The sequence below is a fragment of the Heteronotia binoei genome, chromosome 10 (genome assembly GCF_032191835.1).
Source record: "Heteronotia binoei isolate CCM8104 ecotype False Entrance Well chromosome 10, APGP_CSIRO_Hbin_v1, whole genome shotgun sequence".
In the NCBI taxonomy this organism is placed as follows: domain Eukaryota; kingdom Metazoa; phylum Chordata; class Lepidosauria; order Squamata; family Gekkonidae; genus Heteronotia; species Heteronotia binoei.
Window position 1 is genome coordinate 65569228 of NC_083232.1, and position 15495 is coordinate 65584722.

At 39.2% G+C, this 15495-nt stretch overlaps 1 protein-coding gene across 4 annotated transcripts in view; it reads right to left on the reverse strand.

The window, feature by feature from the left end:
• Positions 1-15495, reverse strand: part of SLC4A7 (solute carrier family 4 member 7) — a 106716-nt gene that overhangs the window by 31363 nt on the left and 59858 nt on the right. For 2 of the 4 annotated variants that reach the window (XM_060248809.1, XM_060248808.1), the window contains exons 4-8: positions 14335-14473; positions 13897-14057; positions 11432-11620; positions 9465-9821; positions 1715-1830 (exon numbers count right to left, since the gene is read on the reverse strand). In XM_060248809.1, coding sequence (XP_060104792.1) covers positions 1715-1830; positions 9465-9821; positions 11432-11620; positions 13897-14057; positions 14335-14473 — 962 coding nt within the window. The remainder of the gene's footprint in view (positions 1-1714; positions 1831-9464; positions 9822-11431; positions 11621-13896; positions 14058-14334; positions 14474-15495) is intronic. The other 2 variants (XM_060248811.1, XM_060248810.1) reach the window with 1 other exon arrangement.

The following is a 15495-nucleotide window of genomic DNA, read 5'->3' on the forward strand; positions in this document are numbered from 1 at the left end:
AGTTTGCAGTCTGAACCAAAGGAGGGATAAGATTCCTAATTTTTCCTTGATTTTTCTTATGCTCTCTTGTTCTTATGCCCACGACCTATGCATCTGTTTATCCAAACAGCTTGCTTATATTTATATCTTTACTTATATTAAGAGTCATGAAGATTTGCGACCCTGGAGAGCCGCTGCCAGTCTGAGTAGACAATACTGACTTTGATGGACCAAGGGTCTGATTCAGTATAAGGCAGCTTCATATGTTCATGTTCATATTAATTATTCTCTTAGGAGTGAGTTTCTAGTGTATTTAGAAAAGAGTTGAGAAGCAGGACACGTATATAGTATGTGTTTGCATAAGGCTGGATTCCAAGTAGTGTTCAATGAAGGCACTGGTGAATTGTCTCATCTCCTCCTTTTCCTGTAGCTACCTCCGAACTTTGAAAAGGTAATGCCAAAAGGTTGGGGAATGTGCATATATGAAGCTATGCTACAAGTGTGTCCACTCTGAAGAGCAAAACCATCCTCTGCTTCTTCTGTCAGTTGACTTCACTCACTTTCCACTCTTCAGTGTGGTCACCAGTGTTGTGCAGCTGTTCATCACACAGGTCCCCCAACCTTTGACACTGCCATTTCATGGCTCATGGGTGATTACTGGGGAAAGGTGCCTCTGACAGTATTTATGGCTCCCTCAGCTAGCATCTTCCACTGGCATACCATATACTAGGATATATCCCAGAAAGGAGTCTCACAAAAACAATGCATTTCCAAAAACAACACCTAAACACCACAAACCAAAGAAGGTTAGAATAATAGATAAAATGAAAGTTTAGCAGCAGGAAACATCAATATCCATGACCCATGCCTTTGTAAACAGAACAGTCAGAACACCAGAAAACATACATATGAGGAAGCCAGGTGTCTTTTTGGAGAAAAGAATTCCATACTGTAGGAACAAGAGCAGAAAATGCTCTGCTCTACATGCCTAATCATCTTGTCTTTATTAAGCAGGGCCTGCAGACTGGAGCAACAGCAGACCCTCTCAGTGTACTATCAATTTGTTTAAAAGTAATGCTTCTAAATGGAAACAAACCTTAAAACCAAGACTGTTTGAGCACATAACACCCTGTAGGAACAGAGCTGAGATGTTAATGTAGAGGAACAATAATGGATACCAAGCTGGATGGGGTTAGTACAAGAGGCTGTGGATTTCATTTTACCCTATAATTCAAGCAGTGTATTGTGCTTTGACATTATAAAAGTTCAACTACAAATACCCTCAAACTAAAAGGCCTTGGTGTGCACATAGACAGATGTGTCTGGCTATTGTTGCTGTGTTTAAGAACACATGATGCATCCGGGAAAAAACCAAATACTCTTATAAAAATTTGCAAAGCACGACACACACACAAGCTTTTGTCATGCTTTGCAAATTTTTATAACAGCAATACATGTCTACGGGAATAGTGTTGCATAAGAAACTGCTTTTTAGTGCTAGAGCTTTCCTGGCCATGGTACCCAGGATGCTTTAACCGAAGATAGAATATGGGATCTTATGAATGTAAAGCAGGTGCTCTATCATGGAAAACATAGCCCTTCACCAACTATTAAAGAAGAGAAAGAGTCTTTAACAATAAGCAAGCTAATTATCGTAAAATCACTGTCCACAGAATAACATTAAACTTTAATTCACACAGATCTTCTCACATCTCCAAATGACTTTGTCATTTACCTTGCTGAAATCAACAGTGCTGTTTTCTCTGCTTCCTCCTGTTCCACTGCTTTTAACATCTCCACTTTTCCCAGTATCCAAATTACCAGGTGCTGACTGTGGTGATGCTAAGAGTCCTAGAAAGTGAATATACAAGCATGTTCAAGATTGCATCAACAGAAAACAGAGCTAGTTACATAATGACAAAGTGGCAGCTTTCTAAAAGCGAATGTGGAAGTTAATAAACAAAAGGTGCATTAGTATAAAAATGCCACACAAAACAAGTTATTTTCTTCTGAAAAACAATGAATGCTTGTTAAAAGTTAAAATTAGATGTTGCCTAAATGATGGCCTTTTGCAGAAAAAGCACCAGAACAAAAATGTCAGTTACTTTGTTTTAAAAAAGAACAGAAGAATGTAAATCTAACCACCAACATTTTATGAGTGGATCGTGCATCAGAGGTATTTCAAAATTTCTTTAAGTCTGAAAAACCACAGAATAAAAATTACTTTAGAATATCCAGTAGTAGCACCTAGTTTGGTACTAGGTTGAAGCCCAAGGATTTCATTTACCAGCAATTAGTCAATAGTTTTTTAAAAAGCAATAGGACACTAGCCATGTTCCAAATAATTCAGTTACAAATGACTAAGGAAATTATGCACACAAATAGAGCTTCTTTCTAGTCGTTTCTGTTCCCAAAAAGGCAAGTTTCTATTCAATTTAAAAAATCACTTTTTCCCTCGGCAGCAGCTGGTTATAAATCAAAAACTTCAAAGAAAATTCTCAAAGTAACTCCATATTTACAAAATTGTGGTTTTTGGGCTTACAAACAGTTACCTGTCCTAACACACTTCTGCCACTAAGACGGTTAAACTGATTTTTTTTAAAAAAATTGCTAGTCTGAAACCTTGGTTGCATTCAAGCAAGAAACAAACTAACCATATTCTGAGCCCAGAACAAGCCAGGAAGTCCTTGGGTTTGTGTACTCCTCCCCTACTCCCTTCTAGTCAAGTCTGAGGACTTCCTTATTCATCGGCCCCTTCCCTGGCAGCTCCCGTAGTCTCTCTCTTTGCCTGTTTGCTTCCCATGCATCAGCCAACTTACCATTACATATGCCATTTTCAGTTTTCCCTCCTTGAGACAAGTGGGGACTGCAGAATGAGCTTGACCCACTTGCATCATGGAGAACCTGCCAAGATTTACAGGGGTTGCATCCCCCCCCCCCCAGTACTCCACTTCCCCATGCTACTTCCTATTTCCCTCCTTCTGGTTGCCCCCATAGGCTCACTGTTCTCTGCTTACTTCTTTCCTTTCCACCCATCAACCAGTCTTTTATCTGCCTCCCATCTTCAACAATGTTGAGTATCCACTAAGATAGGCAAGTCATGAACTCTTAATATAAATTTGAATTTCAAAGGGAAACAGTTACTTGTTCATAAAATTTGCTTTGCATATTAAGCCTATGAAGTTATTCCCATAATGTAATACAATATGAAAAACAATATTTTAATAGAAAGCAGTAAGCATATACTTTTTAACTCCCTGCCATAATTAGTCTATTTGGACTGTTCATGAAGATGTAGACATAAGAACATAAGAGAAGCCATGTTGGATCAGGCCAGTGGCCCATCCAGTCCAACACTCTGTGTCACACAGTGGCCAAAAAGGAAAGGAGGTTCATGAGTGCGGCTAGAAGCCCTTCCACTTTGCCCCGCCCCCCCAAGCACCAAGAATACAGAGCATCACTGCTCCAGACAGTTTCAATAATATGCTGTGGTTAATAGCCACTGATGGACCTCTGCTCCATATTTTTAACCAAACCCCTCTTGAAGCTGGCTACGCTTGTAGCTGCCACCACCTCCTGTGGCAGTAAATTTCACATGTTAATCACCCTTTGGGTGAAGAAGTACTTCCTTTTATCCGTTCTAACCCAACTGCTCAGCAATTGTAGACAGGACTACAATGAATTCACACAAAACACTCACACAGTCTAACTTACTGCAATAACATGTAGAAACAGTACATAATTTTCCTTATAGGAAACACTCTCAAGCATTTACAAATGAGCAACCAAGTCAAACTTGCATGATCTTTATATAGGGTTAATGCACTTATTTGCCGAATATATTGGGTTCACCAACAAATTTAGTTTCTAAATTAAGTTTCGGAGGCAGTAGCAATTCTAGTAAAAAGCATGGAAGTAAAGATTATGCATTAACTCTGCATAGACATTCCTGAGTGTCTGCCAGTCTGCCAATCTAAGTGTGTTTCATATAGGCCTTTGCTTCCTAAAGCTCACTAATTCCATGGTTGGAAAAGTCCTATATACAGCATCTATAACTGTGTGTTCCCAGCTCTTGACAGTGTACCACTAACACCAGCATCAACCATCAGGAACCTGGATGTGATCCTGGATGCCTACCTTTCAGTGGAGGCTCAGGTCACAAATGTAGCTAAACTGGCATTTTTTCATCAATGCCAGGTTACATAGTTGGTTCCCTTTCTGCCTCCCTTCCATGACCTAGCCACAGTGGACAATCACCTCCAGACTAGACTACTGTAACTCACTCTTTATAGGGCTACCTTTGAGACTGATCTGGAAATTGCAAATGGTCCAGAATGGTCCAGGTGCTGACTGGGGCATTACAAGCCGTGGCAGATTGGCTTAAACAGAACCAACTGAAACCCAAACTAACGAAGATGGAGGTCCTGTTTCTGGATCATGGGGACTTGGAATTGGGAATCTGGCTCCGAACCCTTTGGTACTGGCAGCAAGGGTGAAGAGCCTGGGGGTCACATCCTGGATCCCTTTCTATGAAGACCCAGGTTGCCACAGTTGCAAGATCAGCCTTTTATCATCTTCAGCTGGTCAAACTGGCTCCCTATCTCACTTCCCAGGGCCTTGCTACAGTCATCCATGCAATAGTCACTTCCAGGCTTGATTACTGTAACTCACTCCATGTGGGGCTCCCCTTGAACCTGACCTAGAAACTGCAGCTGGTGCAGAACCCAGCAGCACGTGTGCTGATGGTGACTCTTGTGCAGGCTCTATTCAGTCGGAGCCTGGAAACTCAGCTGGTGCAGAACCCGGTAGCATGTATACTGTCAGTGACACTTGTGTGGACTCACATTTACTCAGTGCTCCACCAACTGCACTGGCTGCCTATAGAGTACTGGGTCCATTTTAAGGTTCTAATGCTGACTTTTAAAGCCCTATGCAGCCAGGGACCTGAATATCCCAAAAACCGTCTCTTCCACTAGGTGCCCACAGAGCTTTATGCTCAACTGATCGACACCTTCTTGTATTCCCTGGCCTGAAAGATGGTTAACTAGCCTCAACTAGAGCTGGGGGTTTTTCAGCCCTGGTCCCAGGCTGGTGGAAAAGGTTCCTGCTTGAGATCAGGGCCCTGAGGGATTTACTGCAATTCCACAGGTAGCTGTTCCACTAGACTTTCTGTTAAGGCAGTTGCATGCCCAAACTTCCATCTTTCAGCCTCCCTTGCTGTCAGCTCAGCCTTGAAGCTGAGAACCCCAACATCCTATGATGCTTCTCAGAAGGTTTTTATTTTACTTGTACATTACTATTATGACAACTTTATTCCGGTTTTAATTATGGATTTTAAACCATAACTGTTTGGATTTAAAACCCAATTCTATTCTTACCATGATGTCATGTGACTTGTAAGCCACCCTGAGTCCACTCTGCAGAAAGGGCAGAATAGAAATTAAAGAAAATAAATATATAAATAAATAATGCGTCTATCAGAGCACTTATTCAACCAGTGCTCCACCAGCTGCACTAGCTCCAAATTGAGTACAAGATCAGATTCACGTTTTGGGGTGCTAACCTTTAAAGCCCTAAATAGTCTGGGACAAGCATATCTTCAAGACTGCCTCTCCTGGCATACCCCAAAAGAGTGCTATGCTCAAGTGATAAAAGCCTGTTGGTGATCCCTAGCCCCAACAGCATCTAGCTGTCCTCAACCAGAGCCAGAGCTTTTTTGGCCTTGGCTCCAACCTGGTGGAACACTTTCCAGATGAGATCCAGGCCCTGCAGGACTTGATGCAATTCCACAGGGGCTGTAAAACAGCTGTTCAACCAGACATATAGTTGAGGACAGCAACAGGCTTTCCATAAGGAATGGCCTCCTCCCTTTTCTCTCCTGTCCCCCTATCCCACATTTCAGGCAGTTTAGGTTTTAGACATTCACTTCCTGAGAACTGATGCTCAGTTGTGTAACATATCTGATTGTTTTTATTGCATTTAATATTTATATTTAAATTATGAATGTTTTAAACTGTATTATGTCTCTATTATGTTACCTGCTGTGAGCCCATCTACAGGGAAGGTAGGATGTACATCCATTGCAGTAGTAGCAACAAAAAAAGGAAATGAGCTGTACAAAAATAAATCCTCCACTTGGATGGAAAATTCCCAAATTCATCTATTTCCCTTTGATTTTCAAGCAGACTTGCTGAATATTCAGACTAGCTTTGCCCTGTCTGAAATCTAACATGTCTTGCTATAAACAACCATCTCCTAAAGCATGCCAAATACAGCATGAGGAAACTGTATCTAAAATCAAGGATAGCTATGACAAAGAATATAGATCCCTGTCTATTTGTTAAACTGAACACACAACCCCAATTCAAATTCGGTTTGATCGTGGAAGGAAGACAGCATTTAATATCTCCGCAGTCTCCTTCATTAATCAGCCAGGTTCCCCACACAATTATTTGCATGTAACAGGAAAAACAAATCTTTTCCACTTTAAAACAATACAAATACAGGAGCTATGACTTTTATTAACAAATGGGAGCAGAAATTGAAGGCTTACATCTCTACTCTTCCTGCACGGTTCCAATTAGGAGGCACATGCAATTTACTTTTGTGAGACTGATGAACATCTGTGATCTCTGACACATTTGTTTTGGCCACTTCCAAGAGCTATTTGGGAAACACTAATAAGCACCAACCACACACATGAACACATGAAGCTGCCTCATACTCAATCAAACCCTTGGTCCATCAATGTCAGTATTGCCTGCTCACACAGGCATCAGCTCTCCAGGGTCTCAGGCAGAGGCCTTTCACATAACCAACTGTCTGGTCCTTTTAACTGGAGTTATAGGGGATTAACCTGGAAACTTCTGCAAGCAAAACAGAGGCTCTAACCACAAAGCCACATCCCCTCCCCTAACATACATTTTGGATCATTCGTTTTTCAAGCATTCCTTCACTAGCTTCAACTCAAAGTGGTGTCTGCTTACATTGTTTTGATATAGTTTTTGCTACACCAACACTTCAGCCCATGTAATATCCAGGGCTTTTTTTGAGCAGGAACACACAGGAACGCAGTTCTGGCTGGCTTGGTTTCAGGGGGTGTGGCCTAACATGCAAAGAAGTTCCTGCTGGGCTTTTTCCACAAAAAACCCTGTGCAAAACAATAGTGACATCAGGGGGTGTAGCCTAATATGCCAATGAGTTCCTGCTGGGCTTTCTCTACAAAAAAAGCCCTGGTGATATCAATCAAGCCAATAGCTTGGAACTATAATTCTTATTATACTGCTATTCATACTCAGCTACAATATGGAGAAGGCACTCACAGGACTGTGTGCATTCTGCGATTCCACATAGTTGCAAAAATGCTGAAAAAAGTAATAGGCACAAAATTCAGCACCCCAAGAATCTCAGCTTTTATTTTTTAAAAGCATCTTGCATTTTTACTAGAAAGATGGGATTCAGAGACTCTTATCAAAATGTTAGACTACTGATGCCACAGCTGGAATAGAGTTTAAATTACTAGCAGTGCCATTCTAACCAAGTCTGTACAGAATCCTACTCAAGTCTGTTTGACAGGACTTACTCTTAGGACAGCATTCTTAGAATGCACTGCTAATCAACATAGGGCCCTTCTGTTAGATCTGCATGCCACAGGTATAATTATGCAAAGGAAATATACACAAATATATATAGATAATAGAATTTTGCCTTTTTAGTGCAGAATTTCAATGTGTGTGTTTGAATTTCATACCCATTTTTTAGCCTTAATACCAACTCTCTGTTCCAGGCACCTTATAAGACAAAATGCACAAGCCTGGGTTTATAATCCAACACGTAAAAAGCCTCTTAAGCAGCTATTTAAAAAAAAACTTTTATAAATGAAGCTTGTATACAACATAAACTATTCTGATTCTCTCTCTCTTCTCTCTCTTTCACAGTTTTATATAGAGCATGGCCACAAAATTCAAGTCATAATCTGGAAATTTTGTTTTAAGAAGGGAACAGGAACATTAATTAAATGTGTAATGCATGATAACTGGAGTACTCTGCAAATACTCAGGGTGCTTAGTAAGGGGTGTTAAAACAGCACCAAGCTGTTTGACTCATATTATGTTCTCTCTCATTGATCTGAGGAACTGCCATTTCAGGAACCTGATACTGTTACATTCAGTAAATGCTGCCCTTTATTTCCATAAAATCTCTTTTGGGTACAAATGACCATTAGAGACTTGGGTTTTTGGAAAGGCAAATTTCAGCAGTACTACATTACTATTGGGGTTTGGGAGGGCAGAAATCTGATAACCTCCAACAAAAGTCAGACTTATGTCCACTGCATCTTTATTCAACCAACATAAATGCTGCACAAGAAAAATCCAGTTGCTGAGCTATGTCTGCACATGCCTAATCTTTCTAGGCTGCTACACCTAAGTCTGGCAGTTTGAAAAGCTATACAGCACATGTAGCCACATAAGGGCTACCATGAAAGAAGTGGGGCAGGGGAGAGAGAGAGACAGAACACTACCTTGTGCTGTTTCTTCAAAGCAGCCCTACCTCCATAGCACAAATAAAATATTGCATCAGTTAAAGTGCTAGAAGCAATGGATTTTCAGAAGCAAGCTGGATAAAAGCAGTCATTTTAACCCCATAATTCATGTAAGCACATCTTCAGTTGTTCCACAGGTCTCTCTCTCTCTCTGTCCTACAATGCAGAGATGGATCTGTTCAAAAACTATCACTGATGATGTGACAGAAGACCATCAGTGATCAACACTAAGAAAGAGACCCTTGCTGCTGTTAAGGGGGGGGGGGTGGGCAACTCTCCAAGCTTCTATCAAGAACTGTCTTCTATATCACAATTTTAGGTTTGCTCTAATTTTGTATTGCATTCTTAAAATAATATAATATTTGGTGATTTGTTTGGTGTCTAAATAACTTCAAACTTTTTTTTTAAGTAGCGAAGTAGTTCAGGACTGTCTTAAATTTAAAAAATGCATACAATAGCTAGAAATATTTATTGTAATTAAATGAGGCAGAACTGGCCAATTATAGCCTAAAGTTAGAATTCTGATTTAGATACAGGGTTGGGAGGTAATTTCAAAGCATAGGGCATCTTCTGGTGCAACAGTATGCATACACTCGGGCAAATGAGATTTAAAAAGAAAAAGGCCACCATTTGGTATCTGAATTTCAGGTATATAATTTAAAACTTGCTTTATTTCCTTTTAGTTGTAAAATAAAAGGTAATATATTCAAATATTTCACTGTGTTGAACATGTTAATGTTTGTGTTAATATTTCAGTATCAGCTGTCATCAGATTCAGAATACTGAATAAACTTTTCCAAGAAAATATCACATATGAAGAAACGAAGCATGCAAACACTTGTATACATGTCATGATTGCTCAAGCTGTGTGATAAACTTTGCAGTGCAAGTGATTCAGCTGCAGAAAGCACCACGCATGGACAGTTTGAGTTGAAATAGTTGCCTGGTGTTACGTCACTAATATCCTCTGATGTCTTCTCCTTGCTTTCCTGAGCTTCTAAATCCTCCTCAGGTGGATGAATTATTACTTTGGGGATATCATCATTAGCAGGAGACACTAGGAGTGCAGGACACTGAAGCTCACTCGGCTGTACATTTGTGGGTCCCTTGTGGCCACACCTAGGACTGGATGGTGGAGTGCATTGTGGGGTAGGTAAAGGAGTTGTGCTCCTTGAAGCTGCTGGAGTTCCAGGAAGAAGATAATTGAGAAGAAGGGACAAACGATTCTCTCCTCTCAGGGAAATATTTGAGGCAGAGAGACCTGCTCGTAAAGAGTGTCGGGAGGCTGAAAGGCCTTCCCCTGAGACAAAACAAATGATAATGTTCAGCAGGAAGACAGGCGTTGAACATTTTATATTACATAGCTCTAACAGACTGTTTTACAAACTCTAAAAGGTAAGTCACATAGTCATAGGTGAGATAAGCAAAACAGCTTAGCAGAATTTCGATGTTTAAAAAAGTCAGCATATATTTACCATATCTTCTACCAAATAACAGCAAAAGGAACAAAAGGATATTACTAGTGAAAGCTTAAAGTAAGAAAGAAGAGAGCAACACATCATGTTAAGCACCTTTAACAGGGTTTTTTTAAAAAATGCAGAAACAACAGCACATGAAGCTCAAAGATACATAAAGAGAGAAAGGGGCAGGAGAGAGGCCGTCTCTAATATCAACTAAACTTTAATCTTTCCTTTTGTTCCCCAAAGTAAATGCCAGAATTCTAAACAGAAAACTTAGATCAGGGCCTAGGGCAAGGCAGGCTATATGCTTACTATTTGAAATATGAAACATTGTGCAGTGTTGCTCAATTCATAATAAAGTGCACCACATCCTTAGACACAACTTGCATTTAAACCCAATCAATAAAATATGGTGTTCTAAATATTTCTATTTTTAATAACATTTCAGTTTTCCAGTGTTAACATGGGCACTACTGGTATTTCTTTCTCTTTTTCCTTTACACTGTCTATCTCTAAAATTTAGGGGGAGTGCAACAACTTCAGCCAGTAGTAATCAAAGTACGTACCTGAGACGCCAAACACAGAAGTGATAAATAGAATAGAAAACACAAATATAACACTTATTACCTTAAATAACTTTAAAGACAACAATGCCCTACATTACAGAAGCTATACTGAGGTAGGAGAAGGTTAGTAAGTAACTAGTAAAATATTTGTATAGGTTTACTAGTGTCAGGATACTCCATCATGATATTAGACTCATGATACATTATAAGTGGCTACAAAATAATGTTTGCCAAGGACTAACCAAGCATATAGTATTGGATCCAACTAGCTTTTCCACTTATGAAAAGAGAGGAGGGAGTCCCTTTTGACCACTAAACAGGCTATGCTAGGGAATCATGGAACCTGCATGGACAAAAAGTATGTGGAACAGGAACTATTATGAAGAGAATTAGAAAAGCAAAAAGCTAACGGGCTCCAAACCATACATTTTTATATGACATAAACACTGAGCATGGCACTGAAAAACCAAGACCATCCTGAAATCAAAAGCAGTATAATTTTCCTCAGCATGTATGTTTTGGATTGCTCCTTTCAAAAGTAAAAAAATAATCTGTTACATAGCATTACCAAAGTTTCTAATAACAGAGAGAAGATCTGGAAAACAGAGAGATTTAATAAAATATCACAGAATATCCATAGCCTTGGTTTTACATACACCTTTAGCTAAACCACAGGATAGCACAAATTTTTGAAGCATTCAGTAATTAAGAATGGTTCCAATTTTGCAGCCAAAAGGAAAATCACTGCTGCAAATAACTTTTTACCCCTTTTTATACATCAAGATTTTTTAAACTTTTTCTTTGTACATTTGCTGACTTTTATCACATCTCTGCATTATATTTGTTAAAGGTTAAAATAAACTGGATGCCATAACTTATCTCACCATTTCTTTCAAGCAAGAGAGGGTCAGAATGTTTCTTGCCTATATCTGCAAATGACCGCACCAGGGGGATCCGATTACTGAATTTTTTTTCATTCTGATGATGATGCCTCTTCAGAAGAGCTTCCCTGACACTCTCCCTTGTAGATTCATCCAGTTGACCAGATGCTATCATGTTATCCAACACCATATCTACCAAAGCAAAATTCAGTGAGTTATATTAAGTATTTTATTAGTACTCCCATGTGAAGTTCATTTAAGACAAATTCTGCCTTGACAACCATCCTGCAGCCCTATCTATGGTAAATAATGATACTGAAAAAGGACTGCCAAAATTATCCTTGGCTTAAAAGTCAAACCTATACAGATATTTTTTTAAAAAACACCACACTCTAGACCAAGGGTAGCCAAACTTTCATAATGTAAAGGCCACATAGAATAAAAGTCAGAAGGTTTGAGAGCCACAAGACAAGGAAGGAAGGAAGGAAGGAAGGAAGGAAGGAAGGAAGGAAGGAAGGAAGGAAGGAAGGAAGGAAGGAAGGAAGGAAGGAAGGAAGGAAGGAAGGAAGGAGGGGATGCAGAGGTGGAAAGAAAGCAACTTTAACTTTAAATGCATTCTCCAAGCTACCAGGTGGCTTGGCTTGGAGAAGTGATTTAAAGAGACAAATGCCTTTTCCAAGTTGGCTGATGGGGCAATAAGTGTGAAAGAGCCACATGTGGCTCCCAAGCCTCAGCTTGGCCACCACTGCTGTAGACGCTTGTCACAATCTTAAGATTATCATCAATTGCAATGCCATAATTAAATAACACAGAAAGCAGAGGGAAGCTAAGCCAGTAGTGAAATGGCTTGCGGCCATTTAAACCTAACAGGTCAGCTGTAGACCCATACCACTCAGCTGTTAGGTTTAAATGGGCTGAACAGCCAAACCAAACCAGAAAAAAAAGCCCAGTAAATGTTTGGGGAAGGCACCTTCCCTGAACAGTTCAGGGGTTCTGAACCAGCCCAAATTCATGCCAAATTTTGGCTCATGAGCCAGTACATACCCATCCCTATTCACAAATACTTGAAACCACTAATTTAGTATGAACTGAACTAGACTGGATTAAAATTTTCAAAACTTGTTAAAGGACATTTGAATTGCTGTAAATATTATATACGTGTAATAAAATGTCTAATTTGTTGCACCTGAATCCAGTTTATTATAACATCAAAATAGTATGACATTTTGTAGATTCTCTGGAATTTCAGTGCCTAAAGAGGCTGACCAGGAGAAAAAAAAAATGTATTGATCTATAGCTATGGATTTGCAAGTTTCAATAATGCTAATATGAATCACAAAAAAGTAGGTAATCTAAGGAAAGTATCAGGAAGATACAGGGGAGGCTAATTCTTCTCTCCAGGATTTCCAAATAAGTAACATACATCTATAAGCAGGTTTATAATTTCACTCACTTTCCTCAAACTCCAGGACACAAATGGAACTATTTGCTCTGATAGAGATCTCATTGAAAGTATTTCTACTGAAACCCATGGCTTTTCTGTAGCTATTTTAAATTTTAAAATATCCTTTGTCTGAACTGAAAGGCATTATATAATAATGTCAACTATGGTACTGACACACAGAGAGAAATGTTTGGTGACAATAAAGTATACCTTTATCAAGTCTTTATTTCCTAAGTAAGATCTGCTATTTCTTACAAAGGTCAGGCAGGATTAGAGCTGGTAAATATGGGAGGGGGGGGGGGGAAACACTAAAGGGAGAAAATAGCTAAAAATCAATTGAATGCCCTTTTGAATAAAAAGTTCTTCAATGCTTTCTAAAAGGCTTCTTAGGAAAGGAAAGGTCTCCTGTGCAAGCACCAGTCGTTTCTGACTCTGGGGTGATGTTGCTGTCACAACGTTTTCACGGCAGACTTTTTACGGGGTGGTTTGCCATTGCCTTCCCCAATTATCTACACTTTCCTCCCAGCAAGCTGGTGCTCATTTTACCGACCTCGGAAGGATGGAAGGCTGAGTCAACCTCGAGCCGGCTACCTGAAAACCCAGCTTCCACTGGGGATCAAACTCAGGTTGTGAGCGCAGCTTAGGACTGCAGTACTGCAGCTTTAACACTCTGCGCAACGGGGCTCTTCACATGAAAAACCAAACAGTTGTGGCTATTGTTGAGAAAGTTAACTGAATGCTGTTAAAGCTTTTGTTCCCTTTTTCCCCGTAACTGTTATGAGAAGGCTAGTGAAAACCTTACTACAACTCCTAGTAATGAAAAACACCACTGTCACCAGGTCCCTACACCTGACAGACTGCAGAAGGAAAACCTGAAGTGAGAAGGAAAATAACTTTGTAAAAGATATTAATATGAACGCTTTGCTCCCTTCTTCATGTTTTAGTCTTACATAAAGTAATGAAAAATTATTCCTACATTTGTAAGAACAATTCAAAAAAAAACTTGAGTAAATTTTGCTGCAACCTGCTATTTCGTCTAGTGTATTGGCTCTCATGTCCAACATGACTGTCCCATTTAAAATACAGCTTCTCAGTTCAAACAGACTATGGAGAGACAGAGTAGCCACGTAGGGTTTGCTCCACCTATCACCACCATCTTCAACATCTTCTTCAAATTTCAGCCATCTGAAATACAGAAACATAATGTATATACAAAGTAAATAGTTATTTACAGACTGCTGTTTACCATCAACAGCTACTTTCATGCATGTATTGGTAACCATTTCTCAGAATACTACTGGTACCATTGTTTACAGAACTAGGATAAATCTATTTATTAGTACTGAGCTACAAGAATACTGAACAGGCATTCAACATATTCTTCAGATGTTCAGTTATCTTAGTGTATGACAAGGTCAACATATAAGAACACTAATGTTAATATGAACTACCCAAACGTTACCTGGCAGTTTCTTTCCATTCATATTCTTCCCCTTCTCTAAAACAAAGTTCATCCATTTCTGTGAACAGATCATGCGGGATGTGTTCTTCATCATCATCTTCAGTACCCAGGATAAAGTGCACCCTCTGTGATGGTGTGTCTTGATGGAAATGCCAAAATTTGAGAGATCATTAATTATACAGTCCAAACCGTCAATACTTTTTCCCTCACGCTACCACACTAACAACCACAAAACTACTACTAACCATGTTGAAGAGCAACTCATAAGAAAGGGAAGAAATGAAATTAGCATCTGATAATAATCAAATCAGTGGTTTATTTACCCCGTCATTATTAATTACATTAATTAGTTATATTAACAGTTACTTAAATTTACTATTTAACATTAATTAGTTACATCAAATCACATTTGAAAAAACTAATTTGATTTAAAAGGTTAATTTCTTAAAAGTTGGGCTGTTTCTTGTACAGAAACACAAAGCCCATGTAAAACAATTTTAGTCAATAACAGCCCCATGTTAAACTAATGGTCATCAACACATGATCAGGATCCTCAAGTGGATTGCAGAGCCCTTGCTGCTTGGTTAATAGTTCCAGGAAGCAGGCTTTCAGAGTGGTGGAGATTATTTTTTAGCTCTTCATTACATTACATAACCTGGTGCTCAGCTTATGTTCCTGTTCATGACTCTCTTGGCCAAGACCAAGAGGGATTAATAAGACTAACTTGTCCTTTTCTTGTCATTTGACTGTCACATGTCTTGTTTTATTTATTTTATTTATTTAATGTGTTGTCTGCCTTTCCACTGAGACTCAAGGTGGATTACGCAATTAAAACAATGCAATATAATACATATTGCAAACAATGCAATAAATAATGCTTACAGTCGTGTGGATTCTGTACCACAGTAAAGCTTCATAATATGAGATAATGAACTGCTATGTGATAAACCTAAAAGTAAATTTAACCTTTAAATTAGTTTACTGAAGTTCTCAGTTTGTGGCATAACTGACCCCCAATCCCCTTCTAATGAAATTTTTCTATAGATATAGGCAAAATATTCTAAAGGCTGTTTGGGGCCAATCTGACTCCCTGACAAAGTCTGAGCATACTGTCCCAACTCACTCACTTGGGGGCTTGTGCCAATAATATAATGTTCTATT